This window comes from Dermacentor silvarum, chromosome 5 (assembly GCF_013339745.2).
Source record: "Dermacentor silvarum isolate Dsil-2018 chromosome 5, BIME_Dsil_1.4, whole genome shotgun sequence".
Taxonomy (NCBI): Eukaryota; Metazoa; Arthropoda; class Arachnida; order Ixodida; family Ixodidae; genus Dermacentor; species Dermacentor silvarum.
In genome coordinates this window covers 64,315,590-64,332,265 of record NC_051158.1, presented here as the reverse complement: position 1 = coordinate 64,332,265, position 16,676 = coordinate 64,315,590, and the positions used below count along the sequence as shown (strand labels likewise).

The 16,676-nt window shown below is 45.9% G+C and overlaps 1 protein-coding gene across 1 annotated transcript in view; it reads left to right on the top strand.

Moving 5' to 3' along the window:
* Window positions 1-16,676, top strand: part of LOC119454145 (axoneme-associated protein mst101(2)-like) — a 101,282-nt gene that overhangs the window by 58,626 nt on the left and 25,980 nt on the right. The window contains exons 10-18 of the mRNA XM_049667945.1: window positions 847-939; window positions 3,253-3,348; window positions 6,171-6,266; window positions 6,927-7,022; window positions 10,920-11,015; window positions 11,693-11,788; window positions 11,972-12,067; window positions 13,490-13,585; window positions 14,172-14,267. Coding sequence (XP_049523902.1) covers window positions 847-939; window positions 3,253-3,348; window positions 6,171-6,266; window positions 6,927-7,022; window positions 10,920-11,015; window positions 11,693-11,788; window positions 11,972-12,067; window positions 13,490-13,585; window positions 14,172-14,267 — 861 coding nt within the window. The remainder of the gene's footprint in view (window positions 1-846; window positions 940-3,252; window positions 3,349-6,170; window positions 6,267-6,926; window positions 7,023-10,919; window positions 11,016-11,692; window positions 11,789-11,971; window positions 12,068-13,489; window positions 13,586-14,171; window positions 14,268-16,676) is intronic.

The following is a 16,676-nucleotide window of genomic DNA, read 5'->3' as shown; positions in this document are numbered from 1 at the left end:
TAGGTTTGATAGGTGTGTAGGTTCTTACAGGTTTATAGGACGAAACAGTGTAGCTTACAATCTCTATACAAGGCTGCCCCACCAGCAGATCACACAGCATTTACTTTTCAACCTTGATACTTTCCCGCGCTTCAAGGCACTGCTGTATTGTCACGTCCATGCACTAATGCCTCGCGACAATATTCCAGGGACTCATAGGAAAATGTCCATATCCAGTGACAGTGGGCGTAGGGTAATGGCTGCGACGTCGGAGCACCAGTAGAGGACCTACCAAACCATAGGTTCCGTTGTACAGCCCTTTATATTCGAAAACGATAAGTGGATGATGAGGCCTGCATGGCTTCTGCAAGCCACACACGTTCAGACTCTCTCCATTCACTTAGGTTAGGGGTCATTCTTTACGATTATAGGATTTTTAGGGTCTTTGAGCTCACCTACACTAATTCACGTTCATTAAATTCCACTCAAGCCCTCTTCAGCTGAATCAGGCTCAGATTCACATCCGCTCAAATTCAGTATATGGCTGGCACAAATTCGAGGGTGGGCCTTATTATGGATTGAGTAGGTCGCGTACTGCTTGCATTAAACTGTACTTGCAGCTGCTTCATTCTTCCTTTCCGTATAGACACACGTTCATTTCCTATTTTCTTCCGGTACTTCCGTGCTTTGCGCTGCGTTTACGTAATGAACATGTGCATAGGCTGTTTTCTTTTTTCATATTGCAGCCAGTTTAATTCATTTTGTTAAGCTTTGTTTTACAAGTGACGTGACAAAATGGAGACAAATTACTTCTGCATTATTTATGCACCTTCGAGGCTGAGTAATCGTATCCCTTCACCGTGACAGATCGAAACCGCACCAGCTGCAACGAGGAGGAGAAAAAAGCGTGCGCGGACATAGGGGTCTGCGACTTCAGCGCGGGGTCTCCGTTGTGCATGGGTAAGACACCGTTCCAGCCCTATCCTAGGGCACCAACGTTTATACTAGGGAGCACGTGGTAAGTGGAGAATCGAAGCCATGCAGCCAGCATACTCAAAGCATGACCTTCGATCTTGCTATAGAAAATCTATGCCTTGTACTGGAGTTTCGAGAAATAAGTAGTGGCGCCTCGCTCGGTCAACATTTTACCGCACGAAACGGGCTTGAACGAACACGGTGCCTCTGAACGGAGAATCCGGCTCGGATTCTCCGGGTGAGGTGGTGACCACACACACTGAAATCAAGAACTTGTATAAAGCAATGAGGAGCACTTACCCGGCGCCTCATTGGGACCTTACCAGAGCGCAAGCCACCGTCCTTCGCTAGCTTTGACTCTTTTCTCAGTCCACACAGACTGGCGATTATCACCAATGGGGAATTTAACCCCATATGTCAAAACTGTAACATGAACGAATTGGCAACACAAGGCCACATCCTCTGGGGATGTAGGGGTTCTGAGGTTTCACGTGCCAAAAAAGTCGCAGTTTCGCCCGAAAGGCGAAGCATCAATTGCGATAGCAAATTTACTAGTAGAGTATACAGAGTAAGGATAGTAGTTTTATGGGCTGCATAAACTTGGACACATTCGCTTACTAACTGAATTAACAAGCATGGTGTCAGTGCGCTCAAGCAAACATGAATAGATCAGACTCGATGACCGCAAACAATTAAGCACTGTCAAAACGCTGGCGTGAGCAAGCGCAGCGGGAACAGTGACCGACGGTTCGTGTGGTCTTTCGCTTCAACAGAAACTGAGCGGCGAAAGCACAGCGCATACAAAGGTCACAGCCGTGTGGAGATCGCTTTCAAGATACGGTGCGTGCGACAGCCCTCAGCCGCGCAAAGTACAAGTACGCATTTCCTGGCAGAGTAGAAACCGCGCACCATCCCTCCCGCGCTGCCTTCCCGCTCTCCTCCTTTTGCGTGGGAGATTGAGTCGCCAGTTCCCCTTGCGCCCGGTCACAAGATACGCATTTAGTGCCGCAGTTAAACGTCGCTTCCCCTCCCTCCCTCCCATCCCCTCCACGGCCTTTCGCACGACCAGAGACGTCGTGTTTGCTCTTCGCCGTGCATTCGCTTTCCGTGAAAGCGCGCGTCCCTCGCGCGCTTTCACTCGAACATACAACATACCGCAGGCGGCGACGAGTTTATCGCCGTTGGACTTTATACGGAACCTCACGGCGGCGACGACGGCAGGAATGCACTTGAAGTGTCCATTTAATTGCTATCACAATAAAAGGCGATCTGATTACGAGACACGCCGTATTGCGGAACTCCGGAACCATTTGGACTACCGGGCGTTCTTTAACGTACACCAAACGCACGGTAGACGGGCGTTTTATCTACTTGTCGGGAAGCGTAGGTGCATAACCTTCAGAAAAGATAATTTTTCAGCTGCAACACCAATATTTAGGTCCCATCAGGTCAGTCGTCTTAATAACAACAATTATTCGATTTCGGATATTGTAGAGTTGTCGATGATAATTATATCATAAAAACGACTGAAATATATCTTTACATGCACTGGATATTATTGAGTTTGCGTTTTCTCATCTATAGAAGAAAGAGCAATCGTTGGCAGTATGACGCAATCGTTAAGTATGGCGCAACAAGCGTTAAGTATGGCGCATTAAGATATAGCGCATGTTATATATCGTTCAATATAGTCAAACAATGTTTCGAAGAAGGTGAAGTTCATTTACGAAATTCCCAAGTCTTATCTGAGCGATCACTATAAGAGCAGCTATGCAGGATTAAGCACCGAATCCTATTTTGATAATAGCTATCCTTGCTCTTGCAAGCGCGAGGAGCGTCTTTCCCCCACACAAAATAGGATTGCAAGATGGCAGACTTTCGCGCGCAACTCTGTTCTCAGTGGGAGAATTTGCATGCAGTAACTCTAGGGGAAAGTACAGCGCCTTCATACCGACGCCTGCGTGGCATGAAGGCGCTATACTTGGCCTGCGTGGCCTGCTCACGAAGGCTCCCTAATGCGAAGGCGAGCAGGTGTGCACGTGACGATAGCGCGTACGTGACGCCGAGAGGACGATGGCCGAACGATGGCAACGATGATGACACGACAACCACAGGGTTGGCAGCGACGAGGCATAATGACGAAAAGCGAACAAACGTCTACGACGGCATAGAGGTGGTGACGGTGCTGATGACGATAGCGATTTCGCGGTTTCGGCCTAAAACTGACTCTTACGTGCGCCGGCGGATCTGCACAATTCCTCCTCTAACTTCTGGGTCATTCTTCGTTTCTTTTGACAGACAAGCCACGCAACAACTGCAACGAAGAAGAGATAAAAGGATGCAAATCCATGGGATTGGAGTGTGATTTTAGCGCCGGCGCAGCGCTGTGCACGGGTAAGAAACCGTCCTCGTAATACCTTGCCAGTCGCGCATAGAGCTTCCTTTATGAGTAGAAAAAAAAAAGGTAATCAGCAAGCCAAGTAAACGCGTATTTCAAGGAGGTCTTTCCAGTAGCTTTTCAACGAAGTCCAAGAGGGTGACAATAACAGTCGCACACTTAAGATTTAGCCTATTTGTTAGTTAAAGAACGCCGATCGGTTGAAATTAGCCGCCAGTTCTTCACTATAGACAGCGTCTTTCGTACACCGATTGTTTTAAGAAGTGCTCATGAGTCCATCAACCTCCTTCAGCAAAGGCTCGGTGGCTGTGTTGTCCCGCTGAGCATGGAGTCGATGGCTCTATTCTTGTGCGCGGCGTCTACAATGTTACGTCATTTTAGCGCATGAACGTAAGAACACCAGAACGCACAAGCACCAGTGCACGGGCACCTGTGTGCTGAGTGCATGATCATGAATCTCAGATGGCTGACACTAATCCTTGGCTCTCCGCTACGGTGTCGCCTTATTGCTGCGGAGTTTGGAGCGCTAAAGCCGGTCAGTCGATTATTCATTCAATTAATTAATAAGGAACGTTTCTTTTTTTTTCAATGGTGCCACTTTCGCTCGCCTATGCCTGACGCGCATGCAAATGCAAAGGTATTCAACCAAGAAATTCTAAATCAACGGCGAATATACGCAAGGCTTCTGAGCCGCGTTGGTTGGCTTACGTACTACATCATGGCGAAACAGCGCAGGCGACGGGACGAGTAAAGACTGTCCGCAACTCTCCTGGACAGTCCTGGACTGTCCTAGACGGGACTGTCCTTCTCCAGTCGTCTGCGCTGTTTCACCATAACGGACGAATGCACTGTGAAGTTGTATTTCCGCGGCTTTCACTCACACATCAAGTTCTAAATTAGTAACACTCGAGCGTGACGTCATTCTGGACCACGCGACCGCTTACGTGTAGATGTAGAGCACGCGCGTCACGGTGGACGTACGTGCCTAATTTGCGTCCACTGCCCCTTCACTCACTGTAGTTGCGGCCTGGCAAGTACAGACCAATGCTATGCGTCACTTCGAAGCGTTACCCCACCAAGCAAAACGATAGCTGAATCGATAGAGTAAAATATACTCGATGTCGGACTTTTATGAAGACGTAACCCTCCGTTGTGTTTTTTACATGTCAGATATTTCGCAAAACACTTAGTGGCTATGGTGTTGGGCTGCTAAGCACGAGATCGCGGGATCGAATCCTGGCCACGGCGGCTGCATTTCGATTGGGGCGAAATGCGAAAAACACTTACTTAGTGTTTAGGTACGCGTACTTAGATTTAGGTACACGTTAAAGAACCCCAGGTGGTCCAAATTATTCCGGAGTCCCCCCCACTACGGCGTGCCTCATAATCAGATCGTGCTTTTTGCACGCGTAAAACCCCATAATTTAATTTTAATTTACTGTTTCGCAAAAACAAAGCATTATGCCTTAACCGGCGCTATTTGCAGGCACGAAAGGGCTGGCAGTGATCAATAGGATGTCATCACCATGTAGTCTAGATTTCCAGCGGGCAGCACAGTTTCGGCTTCAGCTGAGCGTCTTTTCGTCATACAGAATTATTTAAAAACATTATTTTAAACTTATGACATATTTTATTGATGAGATGACATTAAAATAAATATTCATACAGGCATTTTCCGAAATTTTCGGAAAATGCCTGTATTAATGTGCCACCTGAATTGCCAGCCTTTCTGTCAGTCAAATTTCTGGGTACGCAGATCACACAGAAATGATTGAACGGGCAGAACGACATGAAATTTAGTGAGGTCTAGGTGTTTCCTTACGCTAGATTACTGAGAACAGCAGATGGTGAATTCCGAAGCGAGGCAGTGCAGGGGAAGGCAAGCAACCTCTGGTCGTCTCTGTCCCTCTCCACACCTGTGCTGCCCAGACTGTTAGGAAAACAGCTGACGAACTTATTCAACTGCAGTTACGGCCATTCGTGTCTTGTATTTAATTAGAAATACTTTCGAAGGTTCAGACAAAATTAGGCGGAAGAAAAGACAACTTACGAGGGAAAGCACACGGGACAAAAAACGCTAAGTCTATCATGAACTATACGATCCTTCAGTGTAAATGAGAGCCTTCTTCCACGACACGCCGTAATCGCGATAAGATTAAAAGAGTGGCCGAATGGCACAGAAAGGTCTGAGATATTTCAGCCTTTGAAAATGTATCAACTAATCCAAATTGCCCATTCTTGCTATGTTACTAGTGAGTTTATTTTTCTTCGCCCCTTTCTAGATGTCCATCGTTCTATTATTCTTGTTAATCTTAGTGCGATTGCGATGGGTACTACAATGACGCTCTCATTCGATCTCAGATACCGTGTTTAGTTTCTGTTGAAGTTGGCCCTCAGTCTGGTCTGCTCTTCCTCGTCCGTTAGCTTTTTCGTCGCTTAATTTTATCTCGGCCTTCGAAAATTCACCAAACAGCCAACCAATAATGAGAAGAACATTGTGCTTGAGATGCAGCGATATGAGAGAAACTGTAGGCGAAGTTTACACGAATATGATTAACGGCGCATAAGTCGAATGCCAATGAAGCGAACATTAACCGCTCCCAACAGTCTCATCCACTCATCCTTATCCACGCGGACTGACGTTTCAAAACTTATGTCCCAAACGATAGCAGTGTGCAGGACGATAACACGTTTGCCACTTAAGAGTTTATTTCTGGGAGAGCTACGGAACCACTCTAATAGCAATTTTCCGGCACGACAAATACAATGTCTCAAGTACAATACATATTGCTCTCGTTCTCTCTCGCTTTCTTGACAGATCCCAACCGCAACAGCTGTAACGAGGAAGAGAAGGAACTATGTAAAGCACATAACAAGGACTGCGACTTTACGGCTGGGGCCCCTTCGTGCCCAGGTGAGGAACAACTTAGGTATAGATGATTTTCTCTCGCTTTGCGAAATGAACTAAGCTTCTGTTTGACCTCTATCAGCATGAGCATTTTTTCAGCGAGATCCCAATACTCAACGCTGTGTTCACAAAGTAACAAAAATAAACAATTAATGGCACAGTAAGGTTTCACTGGTGTTGCATGCCGCCAGATCTGTGTCTCAGTATTTGCTTTTAGGGAAGACCGCTCTCAAAATTAGAATGTTTGTGTCCATGCACACATCACCATGCGAGCTTCGTAATTATTATGCACGACCTCTACTGTATGTCAGTGGCCCTGATTATTCCTTTGTTGATTTCATTTTCATGCTATGGTGTGTTATCTCGTTTCCAACTTCTGCACCTGCACGATTAGCAGTGTGAAACATACAATCTGTAAGCAGACAATGTAATTTCTTTCACCTATTTCGCTAGTAATTTCAACTTTTTAGGTATGATATTCAAATGAAACAGGTGAACATGTGGAATATTTCCGCCCCTGTTGCCACTCTGACAGGGATGTTCAGCTGCTGTGGGCTCTTCAGCGCAGATTTGAGTGTTGTGCATTATATTGCCCATGGTTGTACTGTGCCAACAGAAGCTTATGACCTGCTTTTTAAACAGAATTTTCTATATTTCTATTTGCAGATCCAGCACGCGAAAGATGTCATGAAGAAGAGAAGAAATCCTGCGAAGAATTGGGGAAGAAGTGCGATTTCGCAGCGAGTCACCCGCTATGCGTCGGTAAGACGCAATCTTCAAGCGCGTATAATTCGTCAGCATATTTTAGCGAATAGTGCCATAACGAAATTATTTCACTTATTAGAGAAATAACCTCAAATCGGCCAGCTTCCGTTTGTAAATATTCTATAAGTACAGAGTTCCTCGTTGTTTCTAAATTGCAGCGACATAAGGGCCTAAATAATTTTGTCAAACCATCTTATTATACAAAGACATGAAGAAACTTGCACTTTAAATTCCTGGAAAATATTCCTTCTCATAAAATACCTTAATTTTCTTGTGTTTTAATGTTTTCATTATTTACAAATAATTATTTTTTTCATTTGTGTAGCCAAACCCTCTCGTGGTTATATGCCAAGAGGACTCAACATCAACAAGTGGTTCACTAGAAAATAAATAAATTTGCAGTAATTCAGCTTTGCTTATCGCATACCGGCATTATGTTACTTTTTATATGATGAGACAAATCTAGAACCTCATGGCCACCACTCCGTTCGTAAAAAAACATTCACAATCTTCAAGGTGCCTAATGTCATCTTCTGAGGTGGTGCGCCTTAGGTTATTTGTCGGAAGTTTACTATATCTTACTGTCTAACGAGGGAGGACAATGACAACTCGAGCCCCAAAACAGATGGATGCAGCATTACATAAAGGTGACGCTCCTTTTTCTCTACAGAGAACTGTGCAGTGCTTGTAGAATCTGATTACGTTCCCTAACTCAAACACAGTCTCAAGATTTGGCTGCTCCGATTTAAATATTCTGTAAATCTTTTTTCACATAGTCTCAGGTCTCATGTATTGATTGGTATACGTATTTATTGCACAAGAAATGTACAGGGGTTGTTGTACAAATTGTGACGAGGAAGACCGTATGTCTTCCGCATATGCTGAATAAAATCACGATCATTGACGCGAAAGCACCAAATGGCCCATTGAGCGAAAAAGACTACGGCGTCCGTAGCAACGAAACGGCACCTAAATTCCCATTGGTTGCGACACCACGTGACGAGTATGCCTCGACGGAGCAGAGAGGGCGAATCGGAACACCTGCTGCCGCGACAGGTGTTGCATGAGGGGAGGGGGCATAGCCGCGACGCCACGTCAGCAGCGCACCTCGACGGAACGCCGTCGGTGGCATGCGGCGTTGGCACCGCGGGCTGCTGCTGCTGCTAGCTGGCTTGGGCAGCACGTACCGCTACGGTACATATTTCGAAGCGCAAAACTCGAACGGCGTTCAATTGGACATTAATGCTTTCGCATTCACAACTCATAACAAGTGCTTAGGTAGCCTCGGATTCTTTAACAGCGAAGCTGTTCTAGCTAACCGTAAAAAGTGCCACCTGCTGCCGGAAGACCTCGCCGAGCTATGACGTCACTTCGTTACCTAGCAACCACCTCGCGAAGCAGCGTGTGCCTCGCCTCCTCTCCGTGCCATGCACATGTTGCCTTGACATGGGACGTTAAGGAGAGCATGCTCGGGAGAGGGAAAGAGAAAATGAGAGCGAGATAGAGAAAGCACCAACGAGGCAACGCGCAGAGCTGCTGCCGACGCCGCCCGCGTTGCAGCCGCCCATGCGCCGAAGTAGTAGCAATGATGTCAACTCGTGCTGCCTAGTAACTGCCGGCGCAGGTGCACGCTCGCTTCGCCCGACACAGACACGGCTCCGCTGAGCACCTGCCAGCTGCGCACTGTCCATGCGCCGCGACGTCATCCCGGCGTGTCGTCTGCTGCGCGCCACCCGTACGGGTGGCGCGCAGCACTGGGCGATAGTTATGCGCAGTGTACGTACACTGCGCATAACTTTCGCCCAGTGTACAAAGGGGTCCACTGTTAGAGGGAACACCGGAGCGCGTGGCGTCTGCTCTGCGCCACGGAAACTAGAACTAGTTTCGCGCAGGCGCGGTGAGCGATATGGGCGGTGCTATTTCGTCGTCTGCTACCATCTGCAGCCACGCTTCGTATCGTCGCAAAGCAACCCGTTCACGCGTTCTGAAAGTTTGCCGGAGGCTGCATGGTCACACTCGGATAGCTAGCCGTTGCAAGGCTGAACGAGAATTAGACGGGGCAAAAATATTACCTCGCAGATATTTCTGCCGTTTGAACTCGCAAGGAAAACATGACGATTTTTGGCGGACTGTCTCTTTGGGACACAACAATAACAGACAGTATTTCTGCGTGTATAGTGGCCATCTCATGCGCGCTAATGCATATTGGAGTCACTGCTGTGGGTATATATGCTGAACAAAGAATCCACAAGCGCCGTTGAAGCTCATTCAGTAGAATTCACAGCGGTAAGATCGATGGAGAAATGTATTGGTATGCACAACGTGTTGAACTCCCGCAGTTGCAGATATTTTAATTACGAGTGGATGTTGAAGTTTAGTAGCATGCCAAATTGTTCTAGACCTTTAGGTTGTTTACGTTTACAAATCGTGCCTTTCGGATTACGGTAGGCATTTTTTGGGTACGCCTTCAAAACACTGACCGCTATAACCCTTTTATTAGGACTTGACGTAAAATGTGCTCCTACAAACTGCCGTCATCTTCTTGGGCTTCAAGAAAACCATGCGTCAAAACAAATAACGAAAACCCGTGCGTCGCTCAATATCATGGTTGCGTCGCCGTTTGCTTCCAGCACTGCCTTCATCCTAGAAGGAAGACTTGCATACTAATTCACAACCGCTTCACAGAATGAGGCATTTTGCTTCAAACCCTCCCATTCGGCCTTGGCCGCACTCCAAAGGCTGCGGAGAGCCCGTGCAGGCATTGACTTGCTAAGGCCTTCTTCATGGTACCCCAAACGTTTTCTATGGGGTTGAAGCCGGGAGACTGCGGTGGCCAGCCCAGAACTTCCACTTGGTGACGCTGCAGAAGTGATCGAGCTTTTCTGTGGTCTGCACAGGGGAGATGTCATGCTGGAACAGGAAGTCATGCGGCTGGAAAACACCATTTGCAGCAGGAGGGAGCGCTACTTGTTCGTTGAGCGGCCTCTGCGTTAGTTTTGCAATAGCGCGTTGTCTGTACTTCCCTTGCCACAGTTCAACAATACACTGCCTTTCATCGTATGGCACTCGAGCCATCGTGGATTAGTGGCGAACGAAGTGCAGCCTTAACCTTTTCTGAAGCGGGCAGTGCTTTATGTATGTCTCAAGAAGGCGAAAAATAACAGCAGCGTCATTGCTGCTGGTGTGCAAGGTGACATTCGTTTGATTATAGATCAATCCCGTGACTTTCCTTCCAGCTGGAAGGAAAGAGGCTGCTTTCAAGTACGAACCACGCGAGCTGCTTTTCCGCGAAGATCCGAAGCGCGGCAGCAGACGGTAGCAGACGACGAAAGAGCACCGCCCACTACGCTCACTGCGCCTGCGCGAAACTCGATCGTTGCAGCCGCCGGCCGGCGGTGGCGCAGAGCAGACGCCACGCGCTCCGGTGTTCCCTTTAACAGTGGACCCCTCTGTACATGCGCTTGGCCTCGGAGTTTGCCATAAAAGGGGCTGCGCCTAGCCGCATCAACTTTCGCTAAATATCGAGCAGGAAGCCTCCAACGCGTTCGGCGTCGCCAAGCAACAGCGTTCTTGGCACTGTGCCAACCTTGGTTAGCCTGCCTGCGTTTGTGGCATGCCAGGAACGCTCTCGTTCGTAGGCGCCGACGCGTCAAGCGCTAGTGGCGCGAAATGTCGCGAAAGGGAAAGTACCTCCGAAAATAATCGCTCGAGAATACCTTCCCTACATGCGTAGTTAAGTTAACCCACGTTAAGTCCTAGCAGAAACCAAGCAAATGCCTAGCAATAGCAGCCAGTAGGACTCGAGAATCGACAGTTTCGCTGTGCCTAAGCTTTGCACGACCGAGTGCAAACTTGCCCGATCTTTTTTTTTTATTTTTGCTTTTCTTTGGACAGATGAAAAACCGGAAAAGTGCGAAAAGGAGCAGAAAGAGGCATGTAAGGAAATGGGACTGGAATGCGATTTTAGCGCCGGCGCACCTTTGTGTACTGGTAAGGAACTGACCCACAATGAGTGAGAAATATCTTAGTTCAGATAAGAGAAAGGTATGACCAATGCCTGCTAAACATTGGGCTTATAAACTAAATGTCGAACTGAAGCAACTCCAAGATATCTTTCAATCATATCTCGCATTTGTGAGAAGCACATAAAGACTGGAGCATTCAGAGGCAGTGGCGGGGGGGAGGGGGGGAGGGGGGGGATAAGAATTATAGGTCCAGTCCCTGCTTCGCTTCGAAATTACCCAGATCATCAAATAATATATGTTGCGGGGCTAATTGGTGATGCATATTTTTCTTCCTTAAGAAAGTAATCCAGCGTAACCTTTTTGACGCGGACATAGAAAGACATGACAGGACGAGCGCTACTCCAACTATGTTTATTGAAACAGACACGCGTTGCATTTATTTAAAAAAAAGGCACTGAGCGCATGCGCTCAGTGCTAGTTTCTCAGACTGGCATGCATGCTTAGATGCGAGTCTGAGAAAACAGCACAGTTTCATAACAAGAAAAAAAAATACCATGAAGCAAAGCTGTGTATTACGTGTATCATACCTAATTGACCGCTATACTTGGGTTACCATTTACTTGCCTATGATAACTGCTACACTAGAAAGATTTGAACACTGCATGCATGCTCGGTTCATGACTTTTCATCTTGTCTTGACAGATAAAAACCGCACAAGCTGTGATAAAACAGAGAAAGACATCTGCAAAGCAGACGGCACTGAGTGTGATTTCACTGCCGGGGCCCCCTTCTGCATTGGTAAGGCGCTGTCGACAAGTGTATCTCATCGTAAGCTTCTCTTCTTTTTTTCTGTAACGACCCGGGATCATCAAAAACATCACTGAATGGTTGTATCTGCGTTGGCACTGTAGCATTTTCTCGCTCCAATTTTTTTCTCGTAAAAGTATGTTTCCATAGCTTTGCCTTTATATTTTGTGGCAGACAACAACCGCACCAAGTGCAGTGACAAAGAACGACCACAGTGCAAGATATTGGGGAAGGACTGCGACTTTCCAGGAGGAGCACCTTTGTGTATAGGTAAGTGCGCACAGTGCAATCACGATTTTACTCGGAAGCAGTGTTACAATTTTAGCATATTTATGGTGAATTCAGCTGATTTCGCCTTCTTTAGTAGGAGAAATGGGTGACGAGAACAGAGGCGATCTTCCAGTGGCATTTTCAGTGTGAATTTTTTAGTAGAGATTTCGAGGATTCACAATAATATTTACTATTTCCAGGTGATTTGGACTGTTTTAGTGGAAGTTAATGATTAAATGCGTATATCTACCCTGATTTCGCGGTGCCTTTCTCCAAAAATGTGTGCATATTGTCATGAATGACATGACCCTGCATTTCGATTCAGTGTATGCACAACTAAGTCTCCCAACACATTATAACAATACGTAATACGTGGCACATTTTCGAACGGTATTCTGTAAGCAGTCGGCCGGCAATGTAAGCAAAGTGCCAAGTACAAATCTACGAGGCATAGAAGTGGCGTCATAGCATTTCGCTCTGGATATCATCAATTAATACGATGTCCCAACTTCTTAGTTTCTGACGATTTATGGTATTGTTCTTCAAGTTTGAATTACTACACTTATATCAAGCTTTAACATCTCGACTGTATCGCTCTCCTCTCTACTCCACACACAGACAATAACCTTTCGCCTTTTACTTACTTGCGCAGTTTTAACCTTGCTTCGGTAGAATGATTGTATTATAACAACACTGCTGAGGGGACTTAAAAAGCTAGAGTATGTCACGCCATTGGAGTGTACTAACCCTAAACTCTGGGGTGCTCATCCTACTTTTTTTCCCAACTTTTTTTCCAAACTTCAGAACTCCTCACTGCATGCCACGAATGCAAGGCATGAACACTTAAGTTTAGCGAACATTTAATGCACCTTCATCTCTTATAATTTGCATGCTATCGTATCTCTACCTTTTCCTGCCTCTCCGCACTTCTACAGGACCCCGCAGTTGCTGCTCAAAGGAGCCGTGACACCAAGCCTTCGAGCTCGAAATATGCATTGCATGTTAAACCGTATGCATTACATAGCAAGCTGGCAAAATTTGAGACCATTCGGTCCAGCAGGAAACTTGTATTTTGAATTTTTATATATTAATTAAGCTATACACAAGTCTTGCAACACTTACATATGAGCAAATTAAGCACGTTCTACGTCGTTAATAGCTGTGTCCAAATCGCACCCCCAGCAACGGCTCCGTCGGCGTAATGGAAACCAATCTCTAAGGGCATGTTTTTTGTATACTGCAGGAGCCGTAAGCGACTGCAGAATCCGAAAGCACGTCATAATCGCCATGTTCCACACACCAACAATGTGCGCGGTATACGCAAAGTTTCTGTAGATGTATCAGCGAAAATGTCTTTTTTTGCTGATCACTGTAGGTCTAACAGTTGTAATATCTCACCCATTACCAACCTTTATCTTACAGACGAAAAGCCAAAAGTCTGCAGTAAAGAAAACAATGAAGCATGCAAAATAGATGGCACTGAATGTGATTTCAGCGACGGTGCACCCGTATGCAAAGGTAAAGTGCAATCTCGGCATTGCGACTTTTCAGCTGATGACGGGAAGCGTAGGGCTGAATCAACACTTACATTTTCTCCCTGCCATCGATTTATATACTGCGGCAACTTGTCACGGGTCGTTCGTCGTTACATGGACGTCAGTCTTTCTTCGTGATTTCATTGTAATCATATTGTCGTCACTGTCGTGTCGTCAACGTCAGACAGTCGCCATCGTGTCTCCATTGTGAGACGGTTGTTTCAATACAGTCGCGGTCGTGCGGTCATCGTCACTGTAGCTTCGTCATCAGATTCTCGTCATCCTCAACCTCGTCGTGTCATCATATAGTCATAAAGATTTCGTAATACAGCCAAGTGCGCCGATATCAGAGTGCGTGGCATATAGCCGAAGCAACGAAACTCTGAAACTTACCATTACACTTGTTAAGTAAACGTGACTTCAGAAACATGGTCAATATGGTCTGTCGCTACATTGTTCGATTGCTATTCGCATTATATCCTCGACAGTCATCGTGAGTTCTGCCGTAACTTTTTTTCCAGTAACGTAGTGACGAAGATGTCGCCAGTTTTATTTCTTCTTTCTAACAGATCATAACCGGCACACTTGTAACGAAAAAGAGAGAAAAATCTGCAAGGCCAACAGAACAGAATGCGACTTCACAGGTGGCGCCCCAACATGCATCGGTAAGCAACTGTGCGGTAGACGGTAGTTAGCATATGAGTCAAAGCTATCAGCGTAAAAAAATAAAGATGTTACGGGAAGCAAGACGCGGAAAGACAATGGACTTACACGACGTTCGGAAATGATCAAGCGAGGAATGAGACGGTCTCCGGTACGTGCAAGAGTATGGAATAATGCACCTGATAGCGTTATAGCTAGGAACGTGTGAGCTAGGAACGTGTGAATTTCTCATGAGATGATACGGTGTTCACACCGAAAAGCAGCAAAGGTCACGCGGAGATTTATTTAACCACAGAGCGATCAAGGTTTTCACGCACATGTTTACGAAATTTTTCATAAAATGTTGTATTTAATTCCTACACGCTTCACTTCGCACACTACTTGGGCCGAGATTTTTTTTCTACATTTATGCTAAATTTATCTTGGTGGCTGCGTGCGCATAAGTTAAGCGTACACAAGTCAGCGAGGCACGTCATTGATTATAAGAACGGCACCTTGCCCTCCTGGTGTGCTCTGGATCTTGTGTTGTGAAACATCAAGTCTGGCGTGGTCACTGACTGGAAATGCACATTTTTGATAACATAATGTTTAATGTTATTAATGACGAACAATACTCTAGTGTACTGCATAGTAATTCAGGAATTGCAACGTGTGCTGAAATCATTCTTTAAAAAGTTAAATTCGCAAATTTTGTTATTAATCGATTATGCATTTCGATTTGTCGTGCAAGCAAATGCCCACCTCTTCGAGTAATCCAGATCAATGACCAGAATTAAGCCATCTACCGCGAACGATTTTTAAATATCCTATATCGTCCAAACAGCATCCAGTATACGGAATAGCGGTACGTAAAGCACAACATAGGAAAAAGACACGCTGCAAAACCCACATCTACCGAGTAACGCGAAAGATGTGGATTTGGCTCCCACCGCAAGGAAATTTCCTTTTCCCCCTCTATCATTTGTTTTCCTTTTCCCTATCACTTCTACGTCTCAGTTAAAAACAACAGTTAATTTCCACTATACTTTCTTTGGCTTCATTGCCTCCTAAGTGCGTGTGATTGTAACTAACAAAAAACAAGTCCTTCGGTTTCCGTTATTCTTCCCGTTTATAAGCTACAAAAGTGATTTAGGTAGCGTGTTTTTTTTAATATTATTAATTTATGGGGTTTTACGTGCCAAAACCACGATATGATTATTAGGCACGTCGTAGCGGAGGGGGCTCCGGATTCATTTTCACCAACTGGGGTTCTTTAGCGTGCACCTAAATCCAAGTACGCGAGCGTCTTCGCGCATCGCTGCCACCGATGTGCGGCCGCCGCAGCCGGGGGATTGAACCAAGGACCTCCAGCTTAGCAGCGTACCACCATAGCAACTAAGCTACTGCAACGGGTGTGGTGTGTTTTCAAATTATAACGATATGTGTGAAAATCCTGGAACAAGTTGCCTATTCTCTCGTCTGAGAATAGGACATACATGTGGCACCCACAATTTTCTCTTAACTGGAAATGACCCGCCAACCTGTGGTAGATGTGGAGAGAGGCTTACCGTGCTACACGTGCTCGTGGAGTGCAGGGAAGCCGAAAGAGAGAGAAAAAGACACTTCCCTCAAGCCTACCAGTACCGTCTCCCTCTCCACCCCGCTATGTTTCTTGGCGACGAACCTCTGTTTAGCACTAAAGCTGTTCTGGATTTTCTGAGCGATGTTGTACTGCACGTTATTTTCCCAATAGTTTCGTAGCGCGTCCTCTCTTCAGAGGATGTCGCCGTGATAGTAGTTTTGCATAGCACGCGCCTCCAGGTCCTTACGTTTTCAAAGGGTCTGTCAAGGCAGTAGTGCTTTTTAGAAAGATTTATCTGTGATATATTTTCGCCTATCATCATTATCTTGCAATTTGTTCTTTCGTGATCATAGTGCACCTCATTAGCCATTGCCATAATTTTATTACATATACATTTTACGCATTTTACAGCGATTGTTTTTAGGCCCTTTTACAGCCACGACACATTTACTTTTCGCAATTAATTGCTTCATTGTCAACTCATGAACACTGGCCTGGTGCTCTTTGGCCATATCTGGCCCTTGCGCCATTAAACACCATACATCATCATCATCAACAAGTTGTCTCTCTCAAAAGCACAATAAAGCCACATGTTATATTTATATTTTTTCCACCGTTCAGGTGTCCTTGCTCCAGGAGTTACCCGGAATATTCAGCAGGTTGTTACGCAAGGCTTTATGTTGATCTATTTCAACGCATAAGCGAGGAAGTAAAAATTCGGTTTCCTAACGTGCAACCAAACGCTCAGATATAGGAGAAAACATTGCCGTATGCGTGTTGCCATGTTTTCCTTTGCTTTGCCCTTGCCGAATGTCGGATTCGTTATGCGCACTACGCTTCACTAAACGCT